The sequence below is a fragment of the Galendromus occidentalis genome, unplaced genomic scaffold (genome assembly GCF_000255335.2).
Source record: "Galendromus occidentalis unplaced genomic scaffold, Mocc_1.1 scf7180000075950, whole genome shotgun sequence".
NCBI lineage: Eukaryota > Metazoa > Arthropoda > Arachnida > Mesostigmata > Phytoseiidae > Galendromus > Galendromus occidentalis.
Genome location: NW_003803940.1, coordinates 21,190 through 41,221, shown reverse-complemented (window position 1 = coordinate 41,221; position 20,032 = coordinate 21,190). Strand labels below are relative to the sequence as shown.

General features: G+C 50.6%; 1 protein-coding gene across 1 annotated transcript; it reads left to right on the top strand.

Annotated features, from left to right (window-relative positions):
* The first annotated feature begins 2,049 nt into the window (after positions 1-2,049).
* Positions 2,050-3,967, top strand: LOC100900238 (transforming growth factor beta regulator 1). Its single transcript, XM_003738400.2, has 5 exons — positions 2,050-2,158; positions 2,352-2,485; positions 2,572-3,124; positions 3,274-3,459; positions 3,658-3,967. Exons 2-5 carry the CDS (start codon positions 2,352-2,354, stop codon positions 3,796-3,798), a joined length of 1,014 nt encoding a protein of 337 aa, XP_003738448.1. The 5' UTR covers positions 2,050-2,158; the 3' UTR covers positions 3,799-3,967.
* The last annotated feature ends 16,065 nt before the right edge of the window (positions 3,968-20,032 follow it).

The window sequence follows — 20,032 nt, the reverse complement described above, 5'->3', positions numbered from 1 at the left end:
GTCTCAAGGATGCGCGGAAAAATAGATCGGTCCTCGGACGAACCTTTATATCCCGATGGATGAATCCCGTCATATGCAAGAATTGTATCGCCAAGCAAAGCTGTGCGATAACGATCCGGATGATCTGAGGGGACAGGCTGGGCTGGTTCTTCAGGATTCTGTAGAGGTCTATCCCAGGGACATACTCCATCAAGCTCACGAAGGCTCCCTTTGCCTATGAAATTAGCGGAAATAGAACATCCTCTGATGAGTGAAACCCGGGAGTTCAGTGAGCCAGTATTGAACTCGGAGACGAATTTTTCGCATGAGCCCAACGACCCACCTCGAAGCTGGCATAGATCTTGACGACGAAATGGCTCTTGGCGACAGAGGCGACGAGTTTGTCAGCACACTTGACCCGCTCTCTTTTCAGTTTCTTGCTTGATATTATCTTGCAGGTCATGACGATGCGTCCGTTGAACAGGACTTTGTACACAGCTCCGAAACCTCCTGCACCCAACAGGCGGCTCTTCGCCAGATTCGACACAGACGGTACGAGAATTCCTCTCTCCTTGCCGCGCTTTTTCCTTCGTGTGGCCGAGTCCGGCACCGCGGGCAATATTTCCCGTACCGCAATCCAATTCGTGCATCGAACATGGCTGACTTCCTCCAAGGCCGAAGCCACCGGTGTGAGAATCAACAACAGGGCCCGCAGGTACATGGAGAGCACCTGTTCACGAATAGGAAATCGTATGGCATTCAACTCATCCTTTTCCCGAGACGCTCGCAGAAGTGGGTATGCTCGACGAGTGAGTCACCTCGGCTGAGTCCTTGTCGTTGTCGGAGATTCTCTCGAACAAACTCAAGAGGTTGGCCAGGTCTTCTCGAACGTCTAAGAACGTCAACGCATCATTCTGTATCCTGATGAGAAGTCCCTCGGCTGTCAACTGAACCTGCTCCGCCAAATAGTTTTCAATCGGGGTTGCCCACAGGCGGGGTCTCCTACTGAACGAGTTCTCTCTGACGAAATTCGAGAGATCGCTACGCGCTGCGCTGACCATCCTGGAATCGGAGGAAGCGATTGCGGATATTCAATCTTGTTATAACATAGATTTCCTATCGATTGTCACGGGGGAGGCTCGGCGATGAGGAGAATGTATTCGGACTCGCTGCATGAGAACTCACTTTCCGTTTTTGCTCCGAACAGTTCTCATAGCTGTCCGCGTCAGAACTTTGAGCTTGAGGACTTTGTCACCTGAGAGAACGGGATCGAAATAATGTCCTCTCTCCACAATTTGACGGAGTTCGAAGGTTTCCTCGTCAATCTAGTTTTTTTTATCGAATTCCTCTCTGAGGAATCTCGGCTCCATCGCAAAATCGAGAGCGGAACTCCCGCGAGCAATGATTGCGTTCCACTCACTATAGCCTCTTCGGTTAAGCTCTGGCCCGTCGAGATGAATATTGTCCTCGGGATGCGCGACTTTATTCCGAGATCCGAGCCGCATTTCGTTATTCCCAGGTCGTCGCATGCAGATTCTCACATATGGTGTTCGATCGCAACGCAATCGCGGACGTCAATTCTAGTAGAATGGCAGAACACGCTGATGCAACCACTCGCTACGAGAGCCAACCTCGGAACGAAAATGTACTGAAGGAAGCCTGCCTCGACATTATGAACTATCTGGAAATTGATGGTGGGAACATCTATGATACTGCGAAACGGGGCTCCGGCGAGAGAATGCAATCCCGGGGCAATTTCCCCACAAGCCAACGAATGGAATAGCCAGAATGACGACTCCCTTCTAGTCATGTGTCTCGTTCAGGACGGTCCGGGTTCTTGACAATGTGCGCGTGGAGGGAACCGGTCCAAGTTCCCGACCCGTGAATACTCGTTCCGAGCCTAGCTCACACTTTCTTCGGGCTCGCGCAGCCAAGACTTCGCGACGGGATGCGCTCCGAACTGTGGGTGAATCGCGCGACGCGCGGCAGGTAGCCCGGCCGGAATGTCCCAGACCGACGCCATTTCGCTGGTGTGTCGAAGGGAAGCGCGGGTGTAAATAGAACGATTTGGAACCCTTGCCTCAGTCGGTGCTGTCACTTTCGGACAGGCCCAAGGATACGTTTGTATGAGGATCGTTCTGCAAGTGCTCAGCCAAATTCGAAGACAATCGAATGCAAGGTAAGCTCTTCAGAGGACCGTGGACTCGACCCCTCGGGCCCTCGAGCAGATCGTGCGTAGAGAATAGCTTGTGAGGATTTCCTACTCTGTACCTGACCGAGAGCCGAAGCTTAATGCTCCTGGGGCTAATCCTACCCAGAGTCCTACTCTGAGATACCCTCTGTACGACCTACAATCTCTTCTTCAATTCCAGATGAATTCGTCCGGCGTGGGACCTATGCCGCTGAGTTCGGCGTTGAGCAGTGCCCACCAAGCTGTCGTCAACGCCAGGTTGAATTCCCTCACGCAAGAGCACAAGTTCGCGAAGAAATGTAAACACCTCAAAAGGTTCGTGGGGCTCGTTCCCGAGCTCGAGGCTCGCTAGGGCTCTGAACTCCCGCGCGGATCCAATTAATAATTAGAACTCATTCCAGAATGATGAAGGATTTACTCTGGGAAAACTCGATTCTGTTCAATCACCTACAGCGAGGTATCACGGAAACGAATATCTGCAACGAAGAGCGGAGACGATTGACCCGGAAACTCATAGGGAAAATCAACAAACATGTCATTCCTCTCCGGAAACCTCTGCCGAGCTGCATAACAATCTCTACAACGGGCAGCCACAAGATCCAGTTCCCTTCGGGCGCGGCTCGAACCCTGACGGGCCTACCGGAGCGTCCCAAGGAGTCAATATCGGTGTCGACCGCCGCCCAGGCTAAAGGCCGCAAAAAAGCTCATTCAGACAAACGATACGTTCAGCCCATCCCTCTCGACAACACAGGCAGACCGATATTTCCCATCGAGCTGCCTGGAATCGAGGTACATTGCCTCGGGGAGATCGACAACAAGCGCCCAGCTTATCACACCGAAGATCTTCTTTATCCTGTCGGTTTCTGCTCGTCGAGAGAATTCGCTGCGTCATCTGACCCGACCCAGACCACACTCTACACTTGTACGGTCAACGATAACGGAACAGAACCGAAGGTTATCATCGCATCCATGATGAACATTCTTTCAATTTTTTTTTTCGACGAATTCCTCTCTCCCTGCTAATCCATGCGAACCGAAGATGTAGAAAGGATCGGATCTGCGAGTTCGTCTCGGAGGATTTCTAATACACTTTCTCTCCGCAGTTCGAAATGAGCGGCGAGGATACGCTCACTGTTTTCAAAGGACGGACTCCCGATGAATGCGTCGCAAGTCTGATCGCAGCCATCAACGAAACCCTTCCACCAGCGCGACATCTGCCTTCGTTACCGCCCAATAAGGGAGCTGAGTTTTTCGGGCTTTCAATTCCAACGATTCATCATCTCATTCAGGTTTGTAGCGAAAGACCTGACCCGGGCTATCGAGGAAAGGAAACTGTACATTGCCTTTTATCAAGATTCGCGAGGATAAGCTGCTGTCGGCTATGCTGGTGATCGGTCGCGATCACGCGACCCGAAGAGTGTAGTTGGCTCGCTCGAATCTCCGAAATTCAGCATCTTGGGAATCAAGGATGTTTTTTCATTCCACAGGGATGTCTGGGTACGCGGAGATGTCTCCGGTACAAACCAGTCCGATACGAGACGTCTCGATTACCACCACCGGCCTCGGCGAGCACTCTACTCGACGTGCATTTATCGTACACCGCGTTCCGCGAAAAATGTCTCAAATGAGCTTCGGAGTCGGAGAGCACCAGCCCTTCGAGATAGAAAGATCTTGGAAGAAAGAGAATACATAAAGATCGGGGACGCTATCGACTTGAGCTCCTGCTCGATATTTGTTCATAACTTGTACAGACCCCCCGAAGGTGGGAATCTATGGGCGGATGCAACGATCGGTAATAAAAAGACCGCTCCCTTCACTCTCTTCTTATCACTCGATAATTCCCCGGTGACGTCCGCGAAGTTCTTGTTTGGTCGATTGTTTATCGAATCCTCTCTTTCTCCCGCCTTTTTCCATGCCGGATGCATTCATGCTCCATCCTGTTTCCGTTGGAAATTTTTTGATCATGGCTCGCGAATCTCTCTTCTGAGAAGTGTGAGTGAGCTTATCTAGCCGTAATCGACGAAAAAGAGAGCTTCGGGGACTCGTTTCGTGCGTCACTAAACCGTTTCACCCATCTCCTATCCACGACGGGCTTGGAGATATGCTGATACCAAGAGCTGAGGACCTCGTTGACGGTCGGTACCAAGCTACAGCCCTCCTCGCAGTACGTCTCCACCGAAAGTTCAAATCCCCGATTCGGAGATATCAGCAGAAGACTTCGGTCTTGTCTGAGGTAGCCTCCATCAATGGAAGCCTCGGCGTGGAGCCCCGTCCGATATCCATATTCTGGTACCCGGAGCTTCCGACGGACACGTCTTTTGAACTTCCCCTAATAAGCTCCATCCTAATCCAGAAGAACAATGTTTGTCGTTGGCCGACGACGGTCGCTGGTGAAGGAGTCCATGAGACAGGTTCTTCGACTGGGGCAGATAAAGGTTCGGAATGGATTGCCATTAAATTTGGGTACACGGCTCGGGTTCATGGCCAACTTCTGCCTTCGATCCAGAAGGGCCAACCACGTAGAGAAGATCAAACGCCGGATCGCTGGACCAAGATACGGGCTTGAACCTCTGTGCGCGGATCCGAATGGCGCGACGACCAGAGTCATCAGCGGGCAGCTCTTCTTCGTGCCTCCGCTGATCTGCGCTCATCTCATTTGACCTTGGGCGGGATTCTTCGGAGCGAATGATCTTCCGAATGAGTTTCCCTAGAGATGAAATATTCCCGGGTCAGCGTCGTGGATTAAGCGGGAGCGATGGCAACTTTCGTCCACCGAGTAGATCGGGATCTCCTCGGGGCTCGTGCAGAACAATTCCTCCTACTGGCTTTTCCTGCGAAAAACCTTCTCGATTTGGTCGTCCTCATCAGAATATCCCGGAGCTGAGGCTCCGTCAGTTTTTTTTTACGCTTCTATCGCGCTCCGTTCCGACGGAATGTCAAGCTTGACTTCCATTTCCAGTAGGTGGTGTTCTATTGCTTGTCAGCACGATCCCATCGGCGACGAGAACGATCATTTCTACAGGTTTCCTGGCTAGAGTCGATGAAAAATTGTGCAGACGCTCATCATACGCCACTGAGCATCACGTATTCTTCATGGACTCCCTGCATATCTGTGCCATGAGCATCCGTGGGGAATTTTGGAATAAAAATTAGGCGATAAATTGATCCGATTGCTGTGGTCATTCGGAGGCAACACGGTGGAATAACTCCGCTATGGCGGAATTTCATCTTGGGGGACATGAATGAAGCTCCGTTTGGCTCGAGTGCCTCAAATTTCATCTTGGGAAGCTGTCGCCAGCGAAGATTTCAAGCTTTCCGCGAGGGAGGTAGAGCGGAGTCTCCACAGTACTGGCATACGAAGAGTATCCGAGAGCGAAGCTCGGTTCTCTGGTCGATCCTGGGGCATGGCGTCGCTTCGACCAAGTCCCCGTGTAGAATATTTTCCATCTTCAATGCAGCCGAGCTGGACGAGCTCCAAGCACGGAGCTTCATTTTCCGTTCTTCTGCTTCTCGTTCCAACAGCATTGTCCTCATTGAGTCGGGCGCTAATCTGTCTGTTCCTTCTATATCGGGCTCAGCTTATCTCAACCGAGCCCGATAAAGGAAGGAGTTTCGAATTCAATGAGCGTAGCTCCGCGATTATAGAGCAGTTTGACTATTTTCGCCGAATGATCACTTTCATAAGGAGAAGAGTGCCCTCTTCCGTAAGACAGCTCATGAGCTACAGGGAGTCCTGCTTCTCTACCCATATGGATTTCCGATACGACGCGTGCAGAGCATGAGGCGACGGAGTAAACCAGGGGAGCACTGCTGAACTTGACCTTCGAAAAGGGTGAGATACGAGCCGGGTATACAAGGGAAGAGCTGAATCGATAGATTATTTGGGGTAACGCGTTTTCAACGATGAGAGCGTTGCCTATTTCCCTGCGAAAAACACACGGGCGATATTCGCTTCCAAATCGATTTGGGATTGTTTTCTGCTCCATCGCTCCGTCCGAAAATAGTTCGCCAGATCAGGGCCTGATCGTGGAGGTATGAGAGTGGGTTCACGGAGAAGTTCACTAGTCAAATGATGAGAAACATCTCGTTTCTGCGGCCGTAAAATAGGATCAGGCCACGCGTCGGACTTGTTTTCCGTCTTGAGATCCTATGAATTACTGCTTCACAAGCTCACACACGTGACAGATTACGCGGGAAAGTTATGCCCAACTGCGTAGGTTCATCAGTCCAGCCTATACATAAAACCATATGCGCAGCATCTTACCACTGGGAGGTATTCGCTAATCTCCGAGCTCTCTTTTTTTCTTTTTTTTTCCTTTCCAGCCGAATGAAACGCAGCGGAATCGGGACACAAATCTGCAACACAGGCGTAGTTGACTTGACGAACGGCTCCTGAATTTTTCGCAGGATTCCTAGCCGGAACTCCACGCGGCGAGTATTCTTCGGAGCAACGAACAGGGAAATCGATTCCGAGCGAGGCTGGATGAAATCGGAACGTTTTGAAGATACTGTGCGTTGAAGAGGGACATGGATCAAGACCTCCGGAGCTTCAAAAGTATTCGCCGCTGGATGGAACATTACTCCGAACAGCCCTCTGAGGAGCCCTGGATCACACCGAATGTAGCACGCGATCTCTCATTCCGAATTTCTCCATGGAGGCACCATGCGGTCTGGCGTGGTTGCGGGTGTGTCATTGCATCTGTCTCGTGGAATATTTCTCGGAGGATCTGTCTCGCCTGCTCCCGTTCATTTGTTTATCCATCCATCGATTTCTCCACCGGTCTCCCGATCATCTACCCCACTGCGTGCGTTCGGCTCGTTGCCCAATGGTAATAGACGACGGACGGGTTCTGGAAAGAGTATTGAACCCTGGAAGCGTGCCGTGCTTCGAATGCTCGATTATCGTTCAGCGTCGCGAGCAGACTGTTCCCCACGAACGATTTCTATGAGGGATCCGACTGGAGGCAGGCCGTTCATTTTGGAAAGAACTAATCAGTACGACGCCGATGGCGCAGCTTTGCGATAATCAGACGTGGATGCGTATGGGCAGTGTGTAGATAGTGGTAACAGTGGTTCAATCGGGAGACCTCATATTCCTCATATTTTCGCAAGCATCGAAATTGAGAACGCTCTGTCGAGAATGACCCGAATAGTACAATATTCTCAAGTTCTCTTGTGGTAGTCTGAGCGGCTGTCGGTCCACCGATATGGTCCCGAGAGAGGTAGGCAGCCTCACAGGAAGTTAGCGAATAACGATAAATCAGATGCGATGTCGCGCACAATTACGGATTCGAACTTAATCGCCTACTTATCTCACGTGAATGAGAGATGAATGCACAACGCCACAAATCGGAGGCGTTTCTGCCTCGAATCTACCTAAAGGAGAGAAATTTCACCAATTTTCGAATCATTACAGCTACCGTTGTCGTAGCCTCTCCGAAATTTTCGGGGATGGATCGAGGAGTTCTCATCGGAATAATAATTAGGACCGGTTTTCGGAGCAGCTACAGGTGTATCCAGCTCGGAACCTTTACACGACCATCCGTCGACTGCAGCCGAAGAGCCGGCTAGTCGTGGATATCAATGATCGAGGTGGTTTTGATCAGTCGATAAAAAGAATAGAAAATTATGGAGTTGAACTCCTAGTTCTACTCGGATCTGAAACCATCGACGATCCCCGGAAGATTACAGCACGATAAAGAGGAGGAAACGATCTGCTTGCCACCCGCTGGGCACGGCTCCAAGCAGTCTAGCCGAGCGTCGAAATCCGCGATCGATCAAGAATCGACCTCGTGACAAACGCAGATATGGCGGAATGGTGCTCGAAAGCGATGCAAGGACCGGGACGGAGGCAACACAGACTCGTACCCCACGAACATGAGGCGCACGGACAACTTGAATGGCGGCGCGCGGGTCTCTAGCGAGTCCTCTACGTGGGAGGCTCAAAACTCACGGGTGCTCCAATTCTCGAAGCCTCTCAGGAATCCAACTCTTCACGAATTTGGAATCCCCGTTCTACTACGGAGGTAGGGTGTGACATTATTATTATTACCTACTTCCCCTCCTCTCCAGAGGTGAGCTGAGGAAATTCTCCTTTCGGAAGTGGTCGGAAGTTTTCGGACTACTCCAGTGCAGCGATTGCCAACACAATTTTTCCGGGAGAAAATGAAGGTCAGGACGGCTCGACTAGAGAATGAAGCGGATACGGGGGCCGAATTCATATCGCATTCGTGGGTTATCTACGAATTGACGTCAAGAGCTTGCAGTTCAATGACGTCTGCTCATGTAATCCTCGCGCTTCAATGAATAATGATTTGTCTGAAATCGTGAAAGGGTGCGGCCTCCTCTCGTTTTCTATCGATGCTCCTTGTCCACTGATTAGAGAGGGCCCAGCTCGCCTTCCTGCTTGACTGTCTTGATTAGGAGTGAACTTTGGCTCATGGTGAGTTTGTCAAATTGTCAGGCGACCGGGCAGCCGTTCTTCGATCCATGGACTCGCTCTTTATCTTAATAGGCGGAAGTTCTTCTTTTCATGACGAAGGGCATGTCGAACGTAAAGGCCGCGAAGCGTCCTCCCGTGACCGTCGAGACAAACAGACAAAAGCATCAAGATTGGCTTGAGCGTGCGCCTTGAATGGGATTCCAACTCGTGTACCACCGGATGTCATGTTCCAGACTCCTCGCGACGGGTGAGGGTGAATTTCTTAGGGGACAGTCTTCTTAGAGGGATTTTATTGTAGAACAGACGCGTCGCCATTACGTGAGTTCTGAATTCAATAACAACTCGCTCCATGACTTGTCTTCGAAAACGGGAGAATAATGAATTTGGTCTGAAAGACGAAGAGAATTTGATACACGTAAAAATATAAAACATATGCTAGATTGATTGCTGATAAGATCCCACTGGCTCCAGACCAAACGTCAGCTGTCACCAAGTGTTCCGTCTCGAGCTGAATACTAAGCAGCCCCGTTTTGAAATTCCGCGATCTCTCCAAGAAACGTGTTTCAGGTACTCACTATGCACCTCATCTGCGGGTTCGCACTCATGAACTCACGACGGGTTGGAGATATGACGGCCCCCTCGGGGAGAGAATTTTCGATTGAGATTCCTCTTGAGTTTCGGAGGATAAGGGCCGGACGAAGAACGAAGAAGTTATAGGAAGTCCTCGTTGTCGCATCGAAAACTTTCAGAAAATTCTCGGCGAGCAGAGAGAAAACTATTCGAGCGGAGAGCGCCCGTACATGGGACCAGGCAGAGAATGAATCTTGAGCGCGTCATTCTGAATCACTGAGCTGATGGATGTCTTGATAATCGTACATCCGAATTTTTGAATCATCCCTCCACCTGTACGGTTCGGGAGTTGTGAAGATAGTTCAGTAATGTGCGTCTCAGCGCAAATTTATGGCTTGCTACAACCGTAGACGGAATCGATTCCGATTTTCCAGATCATCAACGACTCGTCGCCTCCCTTTCCCGCCATAGAGCCTGTCTTATTTCACGTCGAGCTGGCGCTGAGCGTGTACGCGTCTCGGTACCACGGGGGGAAGACTGCAGATGAAACCTCTCAGCTCCACGAAAACTTCGACTGTGACGCGGATGCGAACCGTGACGCTCAGAGAAGTGTCCACAATTTTTCCAACCATGAACACTTGTCTTTCTCGTTATAGCGCGGCCCATGGAAGGAGGATGCCCCAATCACATCCGGCATGGTTCCCTCTCGTGGATGGCTGCTTAGAAATGGAACGCATTTGGATAGTGATCAATATCGTTTAGGTGGGAGCAATACGCTCTTTATCAGGGGATTTACAAGGTCATTGAGCTATTTTGAGCCGGCCACTCGAGTCCAATCGAAGATTTCCGCCCAAGAGCAGCTGTTCCATGCCGATCCCCAACGATGACGATTTTTTTCTATGACGCTTTCTTTGACAATCTAATCGTTCCCCTCAAGTGCTTCACGCGCTCTCGGAGCTGATGTGAGGCTCATACACTTGAATAATGGCGAGCACTGCTTTGGCTACTCAAAAGAAGGATGAAAACAACACTCGATTTCTACCTTCTCGCCGTCATTCTAATGCTGGCCGCCGGGATCGGATATCGGATGCGAAAAGTCGCAGGGGCCGCGGTACCGGCTCGAACTAGTTCACGCCCCTCACTCGAACGGCGTGCTCTACGCATCTAGGACCTATCTCACGAAATAGGTCTCGTCGTAGATGAAAACCCAGTCCCGCGTTTCCGTACGAATATGACCGGGAGTCAGAGAACATACGTCGATGAGTATGGTTCGCTTATTGGAAGTGTTGTTTTTACGCCCGTGAGCTGAAACCCTCATCGCTGAATGGGATGAAGAGACAATTCTCTGAAGCGCGCATGATCAGATATTACAATCGCTGCGCTCGTGATCGGAGAAATTCAGCGCGGCAACTATGGGCTCACGCTCAAGTTACTTGAATCAGATGCGTTCGTCCTTCGCCGTCTTGGACGGAACCAGCTCGACTGCATCAACTTATTTTTTCTAGACAAGGAAATAAATTGGAGCCGTAGCGTAGAGAAAATATGCGTCTGGAATCGAGATGTGCTCAGAAAAGCGCGGCTCGGGTTATGGCAACAGAGTATTGGGTTTGAGAAAACGCGAAATTAGCGCTCTGGATAGCCTCGATACGATTTATGCGATATACGAGCCCTTCGGAATTTATAACAAAGTCCGCGGAATCCCGCTCCGCAGTAGGGCGTCTGCTCGAGTCCACCGTTTTCCTCCGGATGACTGTTGGCATTCTTCCGCGGGGAAGCTCATTCTACTGGAATATTGGGAGAAGCCTCTTTCCGGAAAAATATCTAGATCCGGGCAATAGATAAAAATCCCAGCTCCAACACCTCTCGTCAGGCTCTTTCTGTACTGCCCGAGGGAGAAACTGGGAGGAGCTCGAACAAGAAGTCGCCACGAACGGCCGTACTCTGATGTGAAAACCAGCCGAACCATCACATGTAACTCTCTCATGTACCGATAGAGTGTCACCCATTGAATTTGTCAACGTTTCTAAGCGGTTCTTTCTTCGAGAATTTTCCACTCTCCCGGAAGAGGAGAAGCCTGTGTAGCGGATGTGATTTTCTCAACATCGGGAGCGGTCGTTCGGGTTGATGAGCATCTGATGGCTCCGGCTTAGTGCTTGATGAGTCTCATCCAGAGGGGAAGCACGCTCGACTCCGAATGTTTTCCATTGAGTCAAGGTATCATTGTCCCCGAACGGCCGGCTGTATGGATGTCAACATTTCCATCTGCGGAATACTTGAGGACGAGTTCATTATGTTGATGTCCTCCTCGGGAAGCCGAGAAGTTTGCTATCACGTTTCATCGGACCTAGAAATCACGGAGAAATCCCAGCCTACTTCCGTTAGGGAAACTCGTGAATTTCTTCTGACATCTGTAGCGTAGCAGCCGAGACCTACGACGACGGGGATTTCGGATCTTCCGTTTTCCAGCGACCATGGAGCAGGGATCAGATCGTTCCTGTATGGAAATTTAGGAGTCGTTTTGGTCTCGCCTAAAGCAGAAAACCGGTCAGTCAGCAAGGTTGGCGTCGAGCAGTCTGTGGAATAGGCGAGAGGGGATTTGAGATGGCTCGACTGAAAACGGACTGATAAGAGAAACACGCACTCGTCGTCGAATCGAGGCCTCGCTTGAAGGGAAGAGACAGACTGGCTGGTCGTCGGCTGGCTGACTACCTGTCTGTCTGTATCTTTCGAATGTGTGGCTCGGCGCTCTAGCGCTGCAGGAGCGAAGAGAATGGAGAAGCTCTTTCGATTCCATTGAAATAGAGCCGCACCAGATAGTGCATAGCGTCCCACAGTTCGCAGATAAGGACACGAGAACAAGAAAGAATCGGGCAATCGACCCGTTGACTGATTCACAGCGAGATATTGGCTCCACACAAGGATGGGAAAAAAGTCGAAAAATATATGAATTTGAAAATATTCCTCTCGATGAATTAGCAGGTTCTATCGTAGATATGTGGTGACCCCCGTCGATAGCCTCCCGTCTAGCCTGATCGATCACCTCAACCCCCACGATAGTCAACGGCAATTATTACATTCATCAGGAAAGGGCTGAGTAATTTATTCGAACTCGAAATTGGAGACTGGATTTTTTCCTACGACTGGGAGAATTAGATGCCGTAAATGTTCTATCTTGGACGACCACCCTGGGTGTTGCTCACGGAGCTCTCTATAATCGCGTCCCCATGAGCTATTGAAGTCAATCAGGTTCCGCCGTGAAGTTCTGTCTTTGGTGTTCCAAACGAAGCTCGAACGATCCTTCCAGTTCACGAGGACGCGTTGATGGAGGGTTTGGAAGTTGATACTGCGGCTGCCAGAAGCGCGCACAGGGAGAGGGCAGAAAAGAGAGCCATGGCCCCTACCAAAGTTCTTCGGTTTCAATGCCAGAGTAGGGACCCCGAGAAGGCGCGTCATCATTTTGGGTCGTCTGGCCCCCGTCCAAAACTCTAGTTGCTCCCCCCAGAAAAAATCCTGCTCGTCCATTGGAGTATGTATTCACGGTACTTACCTTGTGTTTATGATGCGAGTCAAGGTTTGCGAGGCGCCCCCTCCGTGGCCGGGATCTCGTCCGGATGTCGGACCCTCGCTCCGATTGCCGGCGGAGCGTTCCATTTCGTTCGGAGGGACCGGAACGCCGATCTCTCACGGGGAATGATTAGGAAGACCACAGAGGAGATATTATTTGGAGTGTCTATTCAGCTCAAAATCACGTCCTCGTTTCCCTCGTTAGTCCCTCTCCGCTGATGGAATGTTCAATTTAGTCAACGACCGGAGGAGCTGTTCCGAGGTCATGTATGGTTGTGGCTGAGTCCCCGGAGTTCTTCACGCCATTAGGCGGCGAGTAGATTACGACGTTATCTCGAGAGAGAGATACACGAGCAGTATTGTGGAAACGTCTGGTGAGAGAATATTCATTCATTCAGAATAGTCATGGTTCCACTAAGACGAATCACATGGGTTGAAGAGACACTTCTACATGTACTTGCTCGACGAAATAGTTCAAACCGCGTCGATCGAAGCGGTACCATTTGGAGCGGAAGCTACTCTACCGAGGAGGACCATCATTGAAAACTGAGGGCCTTGACGAATGCAAATCGGCATCAGGGCACCGTGCCAAAGATGCATTCAACTTCGGACTCGCCGAAGTACATTATTGTTCGAGACGTAAATCTTCCGCGGCGATTGCTAAAAATTTCGTCTTTTCTGCGCTCGTTTATGAATCGAAGTTTTTCCGAACAACTCAAAGGAATCTCCCCCCAGGTCGTGGAATCAGGCACTGACAATCAGAGGTGATCCGAACTCCAACAAGCTCGAAGTTTGCAGAGACCCGGCCATGGCTGGACCTTGACCACGGGCGCGGTTGAAAGGCCAGATCATGACTCGCCACGAGGGTTGAGCTTGCAAACCATACTTGATTCCAGGAGCCGCTTTCACCGCGAATTCGGAGCTGTCGGGATCCTCCGCAATTCTGAGCGAATTCCGAGCTTCCTTACCGCGGAACGCCGCGATTTCAGCGATACTTTGCTGCGGAGAATCAACATCTTCGGCTGTTGCATCGGTTTGAAAGCAGAAATGATGTGATACTATGATATGTAGTATTGTGGGGAACATCTCCGCATCAATCGGGGCTGCGTCGCGGGATGCGCATTTTCCCCTCCCTACCGAAAATCTTCTCGGACGACGCATGCCGGAATTCATTCAGCGACCGCTCTAGTCACCGATGTATCGAAAATCTATGAGCACATACCTCTGATTCGATCTACAATCTGGATAATGCCCATATCAACCCAGCGACCAAGTTGTTTGAGACTTCAGTAGAAAGAGAAAGAGGAGAGAATCCCAACAGACAGAGGGTCGTCAGGGAGGGAAGGGCCATGGACGTGAGCTGATTATGAGGAGGGGGAACCTCATCCTTTGCTCAAAAGCGCATGGAACGTTGTGAATCTTTGCATAGAGGGAAACTTGCGGAAAACAAATAAGCTCATAGCGATGGCGAGGTAAACTTAGGATTTTGATCGTGAAGAACGGATATTGATGGGACGACAAGCTCCATTGCGTGTCCCATTAACCAGGAGAAGGCTCGCATCCTGCCGCAAAAGCTACAGCCGGAGCGAGCAACCACCCGACACCGCATGCATTGTCAAAACATGTCAAGGTTATGATTATAATTTGCATCCTTGACAGCGGGTTCAATGACATCTTTGATCTGTGTGCCCTCTCGGAGAGACCCCCGGCGTAGGGGCCACAAAGGAATCGAACTGGATAAGGCATTTGGACGTTCCCAAGACAAGGCCAGCTGATGACCCCTCCGCATAATAGATAGGTTCTGCGGAAGCCTGCGGAGGGTCAATGATGAGGGCCACGGATGAGAAGCCAGGGGAGCAGGTTTCCTAAGGAGGGGATCTTATCCGTGGGAGAGGCAGGTTCTTCGCAATTCAGGCTGACTAGAATCGGGTCATGAGTAAATCTTATACGGACGCTCTTTCACGAGGATAATCAATGTATACGGATAGCCGACGACGGACTGACAATCAGACACCAAACTAATCTTCTTCAAAATGATGTAGGAAGTCGGGAATGTCGATATGAGCGAATTCAGAATAAAGACAGTCTTATAAATCATTGAGAATTTGTCCCCTCTTTTATTAGGTACATCATATATACAACACAAAGGATGATTTTGTACACTCAGGGAGAGAGCTGGTCTCTGGATCAGCTGCTGAAGAAACCACTGGTTTTTTTTGGCATCACTGACAACTTTCCAGATCTCGGTTGTCGAGCATCTCTCAGTATTGCTGTTTGAGGTCTGTAAGCCTCAGTATCGTACTCAGTGTCGGACGGCAGCGGCATCTTGAACGAAGCTTCGCTCCCGGTCTCATTTCTCCTCAACGGTGAAGCATAACACAATCTGGCCCCCGAGTCTGTGAACTCAAGCTGGGGGCTGCTGGATATCCCGCGCCGGAGCGTAGAATTTCGAGAAGCGTCTGCTTCTTCCTGGCACGGGCCTCATAGCACCCGCGGAGTGTGTTGGGCGATTTTTTGGGTCCAGGGAGCCGGTTCTCTGTACGCTGCTTCTTTTTCCCGCTTATCATCTCTCAAGCAGACATGTCTGCGATGAGATGCATCCGGTGAGGGCTACTCACGGAACTTCGTCATAGATTGGAAGCAGTCACCAGAAGATGATGCCTGTGGAGAAGATCGCGCCCGCTCGATACTCCTGGGTGTTCGCTTGCCTTTATGCTTCTAAGATTCTCACTAAAAATCTCGTAATCCCTCTCAGTATCCGCTTTCGACTCGAGGAAGCCGCTTCCGTATGTTTCCCGAAATCCAGGACGATTCAACTGTATGAATTCTGGCCCGTCCTCTCAGGTTGTTCTGAGATCTCAAAAGACCGAGTTGAAGGATCCGGCTCAATGTGCAGGGATGAACTCGAGGAATTCCCAGCTCGGAACTCCACGGGGTTTCGATCTCAGCTCCGATAATTGCATCGCCTCATCGGGCCAAGTCGATCGATAAGCCGCGGAGTGACTTGACACGTTTTATTCGCCGGCTCTAAGTCAATAAATTGCGCCGCATCCGTGAAGGTGCGATTTCCTTCTGAAGTTGAAGAGCGTACCGTATGCATGGGCTGCTGAGTAATTGAGTGATCTAAACCTCTGCTGCGAAGGTGCGATGTGCATCACATCCGTAAAACCACAGAAACGTTTGCTCGAAACGCCTCCGGAATAAGCGCTCACTCAGTGCGAGACAGCGATACTCGAAATTGTTTATGGATGGGCGAATAAGGTCGCATCGGATTCTGGAACTTCTACTCTCTGGTCACAGATGAGCGACTCCTGCGGTGCCTTCAGCACCACGACGGTCAAGATATGAGCAAGCTAGATACTGAGGCCCAGACTCTGTCACCGACCGGAGGGAGTGCGACACTAACCAATGGCGTGTCGATTTCCGATTCGATATCCCGACAACGTTTGCCGGGGTATGTCTCATCGATTCCGGAACTCTTGAAACACCGAATGATCGCGATGTTGGGCTTGATGACGTCTTTTCTGGTGACTCTTGACAGGAGGCTTGTCAGCAAACTGTAAACACCTTCGTTTTGGTGAATATATCAACAAAACAGAGGTTCAAGGCAAAAATACACGACAACTTCCGATTGGGACGGCGACGGCTGTGAGCATCGAGTGGCTCAGGACTTTGACCGGAACAACGATATTTAGCTACTCATGAAAAGAGCTTTTCATGCCATCGATACAGGCCCTACCGGAGAGTAGTCCCGATGTTTGCAGCGTCTGACTCGAACTCGAGTGTGTCTGCGTTAAATGAGACCGCTGGCGGCACAGTTTATACGGAGGTCACTCGGTGCGCGACTCACAATCGATTCTTCGACTTTCTACGTAAGGGGACAGACAATCATCGGTGACAAGCTGTGCGAAAAAAACCGGGCTCAGTCGTCGCGGCGTCGGCCGGAAACGAGGAGTCTTGTCCCCGCTTACACCGTTCTCTCAAATACTACGCCATCGCACGATTCGGACACCTGAGAAGACTTCACGTCAACTCCAATCAGCACTGGTGACACCCAGAATCACTTGAACGAGTTTTTCGGGCTGGAATTATGCGTAGTGCGGTCACGTGTCGATATTCTAGGTCGCTCGAGTCGACAAGCATTGTTTTCCAAGTTTTTGAATCCTTCCATGTCGTAAAGTGATATGTTTGATCCGCTGAGGTCGGGGAGCATTACGCTGCCGTCGAGAGGAGGGCATCCTCTCTGTCCGTGACGCTCTCTGATTATTCAGGTCGACGCCGTCCGAGATCTTGACTTTAATCCAGGCACTGACGTTCGAATCACACAACGCGATCGATGACGGCGACGATCTCTTGACAGTCTCGACGCGGAGAAACGGTCCTCGCGGCTGCCAGCGGATAATTGAGGGATTGACTCTGTGATTGTACTGAATCGACTGGTTGAGTAAGTCCGGCAATGAGTGGACTGATGTCCAATGAGAAGAAATCGAGCAGAGCGATGGCAAAAACGTTATCTTCCGTACGAAGATGCCCTATCGACGGTGGTTCTAATCTTTTTCTGGCCCGACGCTTCTGTATCGAATGAATACTCACTGAGGAAAGAGGAATCGTTCTACATCCATCGTCCTCCCAATACCGACGTTCCTCCCAGTCAGACGTGGGTTAGAATTGAGCTTCTACAACCAGAATCCTAATTCTGTATTCCTTATTTCAACGTGAATCGAATGTCCTCGCGCGTGGACTGGTCTGAAATCCCCTGACCCAAGGCGTTCATTCCGAAACTCCGCAAAAGAAATCGCGTGGAGTTTTGCGCACCGCTCGGAGACCTGATGCTTCCATTAGGTTTCTTCTGTGAAAAAGCGTGCCAGTCAAAACAAGCGTTCGAGTGCGGCGCGCTGCCCCGATTTATGCAATTTTCCAGCACGTCCGGAGCCTGCCTGATTTCAGAGCCGAGAATCGTTCCGCATCTTGGAACGACGGCATAGGAGACATCTGGGCCTGATCGACGATGTAATCGCATTATCGGCCATGATTGGAGACAACATTCGAATTCTAACACTGCTGAGGGGGCTAATTCCGCAAGAAATCCGCAATATTAGTGTCAATGAAAGTGGATGGACAGCTTTGTTTGCGAAGTTCCCATTATTCCCGCGTAGGTTCAAGCGGGCACTTCAAACCTAGAAGGCAATAGATTCCCGATTTGCGTTCAAGTGGAGAAGGTGTTGAGATAAGGTGTTGCGTGGTCGCTAGAGCTCCCGCCGGTATGGATCGCCTTCGAGTGCCCGGCAAGACGGAAACGCCGCGAACCCAAACAGTCGGTAATCTGCTCTACTAGTCAGACATTTCCGTTGGTGTCTACGCGAGGCGCTTAGATTGGACGAGCGACGGGAGACGACTGGAATGCCCGGAAGACTGGAAGATGCTCTCCGTGATATGGACATGCGCGCGAATACTTTCGAGGATGGATTCAGGGTAGAGACTTAGGTACCTGATTATTAGGTAGCTGATGGCCGTCGAGTGGCTCACCGAAAGCGCTGCGCAGAGTTGAGGCTCTCGGAGTCTGCATGAGGCTTTTTCCTTGACGTGCTCAATGAAGCCCCGCGCAGATCATGACGTCGACCTTGAGTATTCACCGTCGCCAGCGATTATCGAGAACCTGCTCGAAGATCTATTCTATGTGAATACGAAGTTCACAAAAAGAGAGCCTGCATCGCCTGCGGACCTCGTGGGTCCAAACAGAGCCGAGAAAGATAGTCTCATGCATGATTTACCTTGTTCGATGGGGCAAGTTCACCCCTCTCTGACGAGACCTTAAATATACGGTACGTCGGTGAAAGAATATGGGTTGGAGCTTTCGGGCCATTATTTGATCGAAAGTCAAAGCCGGAGCTCCGACGCTCAGAAATACGGGTCTACGAAAGCTGCGGTAGCTCACTTTCATCAGATAAATTATGGGCCAGAAAGCAATCTGTGTCATTGGCTGACCCCCCGATTCCGTAATGGGGTTTATGGTTGATTGGAAACGAAACCTGTTTCTGTCGCATAACAGCCTGGATTATGTCACGCGATATATCAGCGGGAGCGAATCATTTATCTCGAGGAATTTCATCGTTCGCAAGCTCTGACGTCCGCCAATGGGCCAGCTCTTGGAGGCGAGGTACTGCGACTGGACTAGGAAATTGTCTTCCCGAAAGACGTCTGATGACGACGAGCCTCCAGACACGAATCCGAGTGAGATTATGATGAATCGATTTGCGCAATGACGATAAATCCTTTTGACATCGATGAGTTCTGGGTGTCTTCTGTATTCGGAAATAGAAAATTGGTGAGAATACAAAGGCGCCGGATAGCTCCTCTTAATGCGCTGTCCCATTATTGTATTCTCTCCCTAACTTCACGAATGGAGCTTAACGGGAAGCTCAAGCAAAAGTTTACGTTGGGTTCGGCTCGTGTTGGCCGAACGAGACTTTGTTTGGATCAGATCGAATCGCTCGTGCCACACGTCATGCTGAGACGTCGGGAAATCGAACAGAGACGGCTCAAGCGTGTACTGACCCTGCTTTTGGTATGATTCCAGGGAATCGACAAGATCTACGATCTCACACGTTCATTGAGTGTCACAGGATTATATGACTCAACGATATTCTCGGGACTGGGCTTCACCCCGCTCTTGTCGCGATGGTAATCGTCTCGTCTTACGGATACGCCGCAGATGACGGTCACATTGTCTGCTCCGGAGATTCTTGAATCGTCTCGGAATGGATACAGCGAAGAAATCAATTCCAAGAAACTGCTCTCATGCGATGAATAGATCGGTCTCAGACCAGGAACCGGCGACGTCAAGCTGCTGAATACTCGATAAGTTCATCCGAACGTCAGTTTCGCAGACAGCAGCTACACGTACACGCAAGCTCTGGATTATTTCATCGGGAATCGTGCTGCGGGATGCAGCATCTGAGCCTGTGGGAGCGGTCTTGTTTCCTACTCAGATTTCCTTCCGCTCTTCGCATGAGGATTCGCAGCCGATTAGCACGGCGAAGGCTGCCAGTGAGGAGAAAAGACCATTGTACGTTTGCGAGGAATGAGTGCGGCAAGGATGAGGTGACCGTCCCGAATATTCACGAACCCTCAGATTACCCCTCTCACCGAGGGTCGGAAGCAGCAATGTGCGGTCACCGACCGAGAGACCGGGCAGCAAGATTTTGCGAAGATCAGACGTCCGGATGCCCCGCTCGCTTCGCTGTGCGACGAGCGAAGGAGAGAAGAGAGCAGAAGGGAAAGACTGT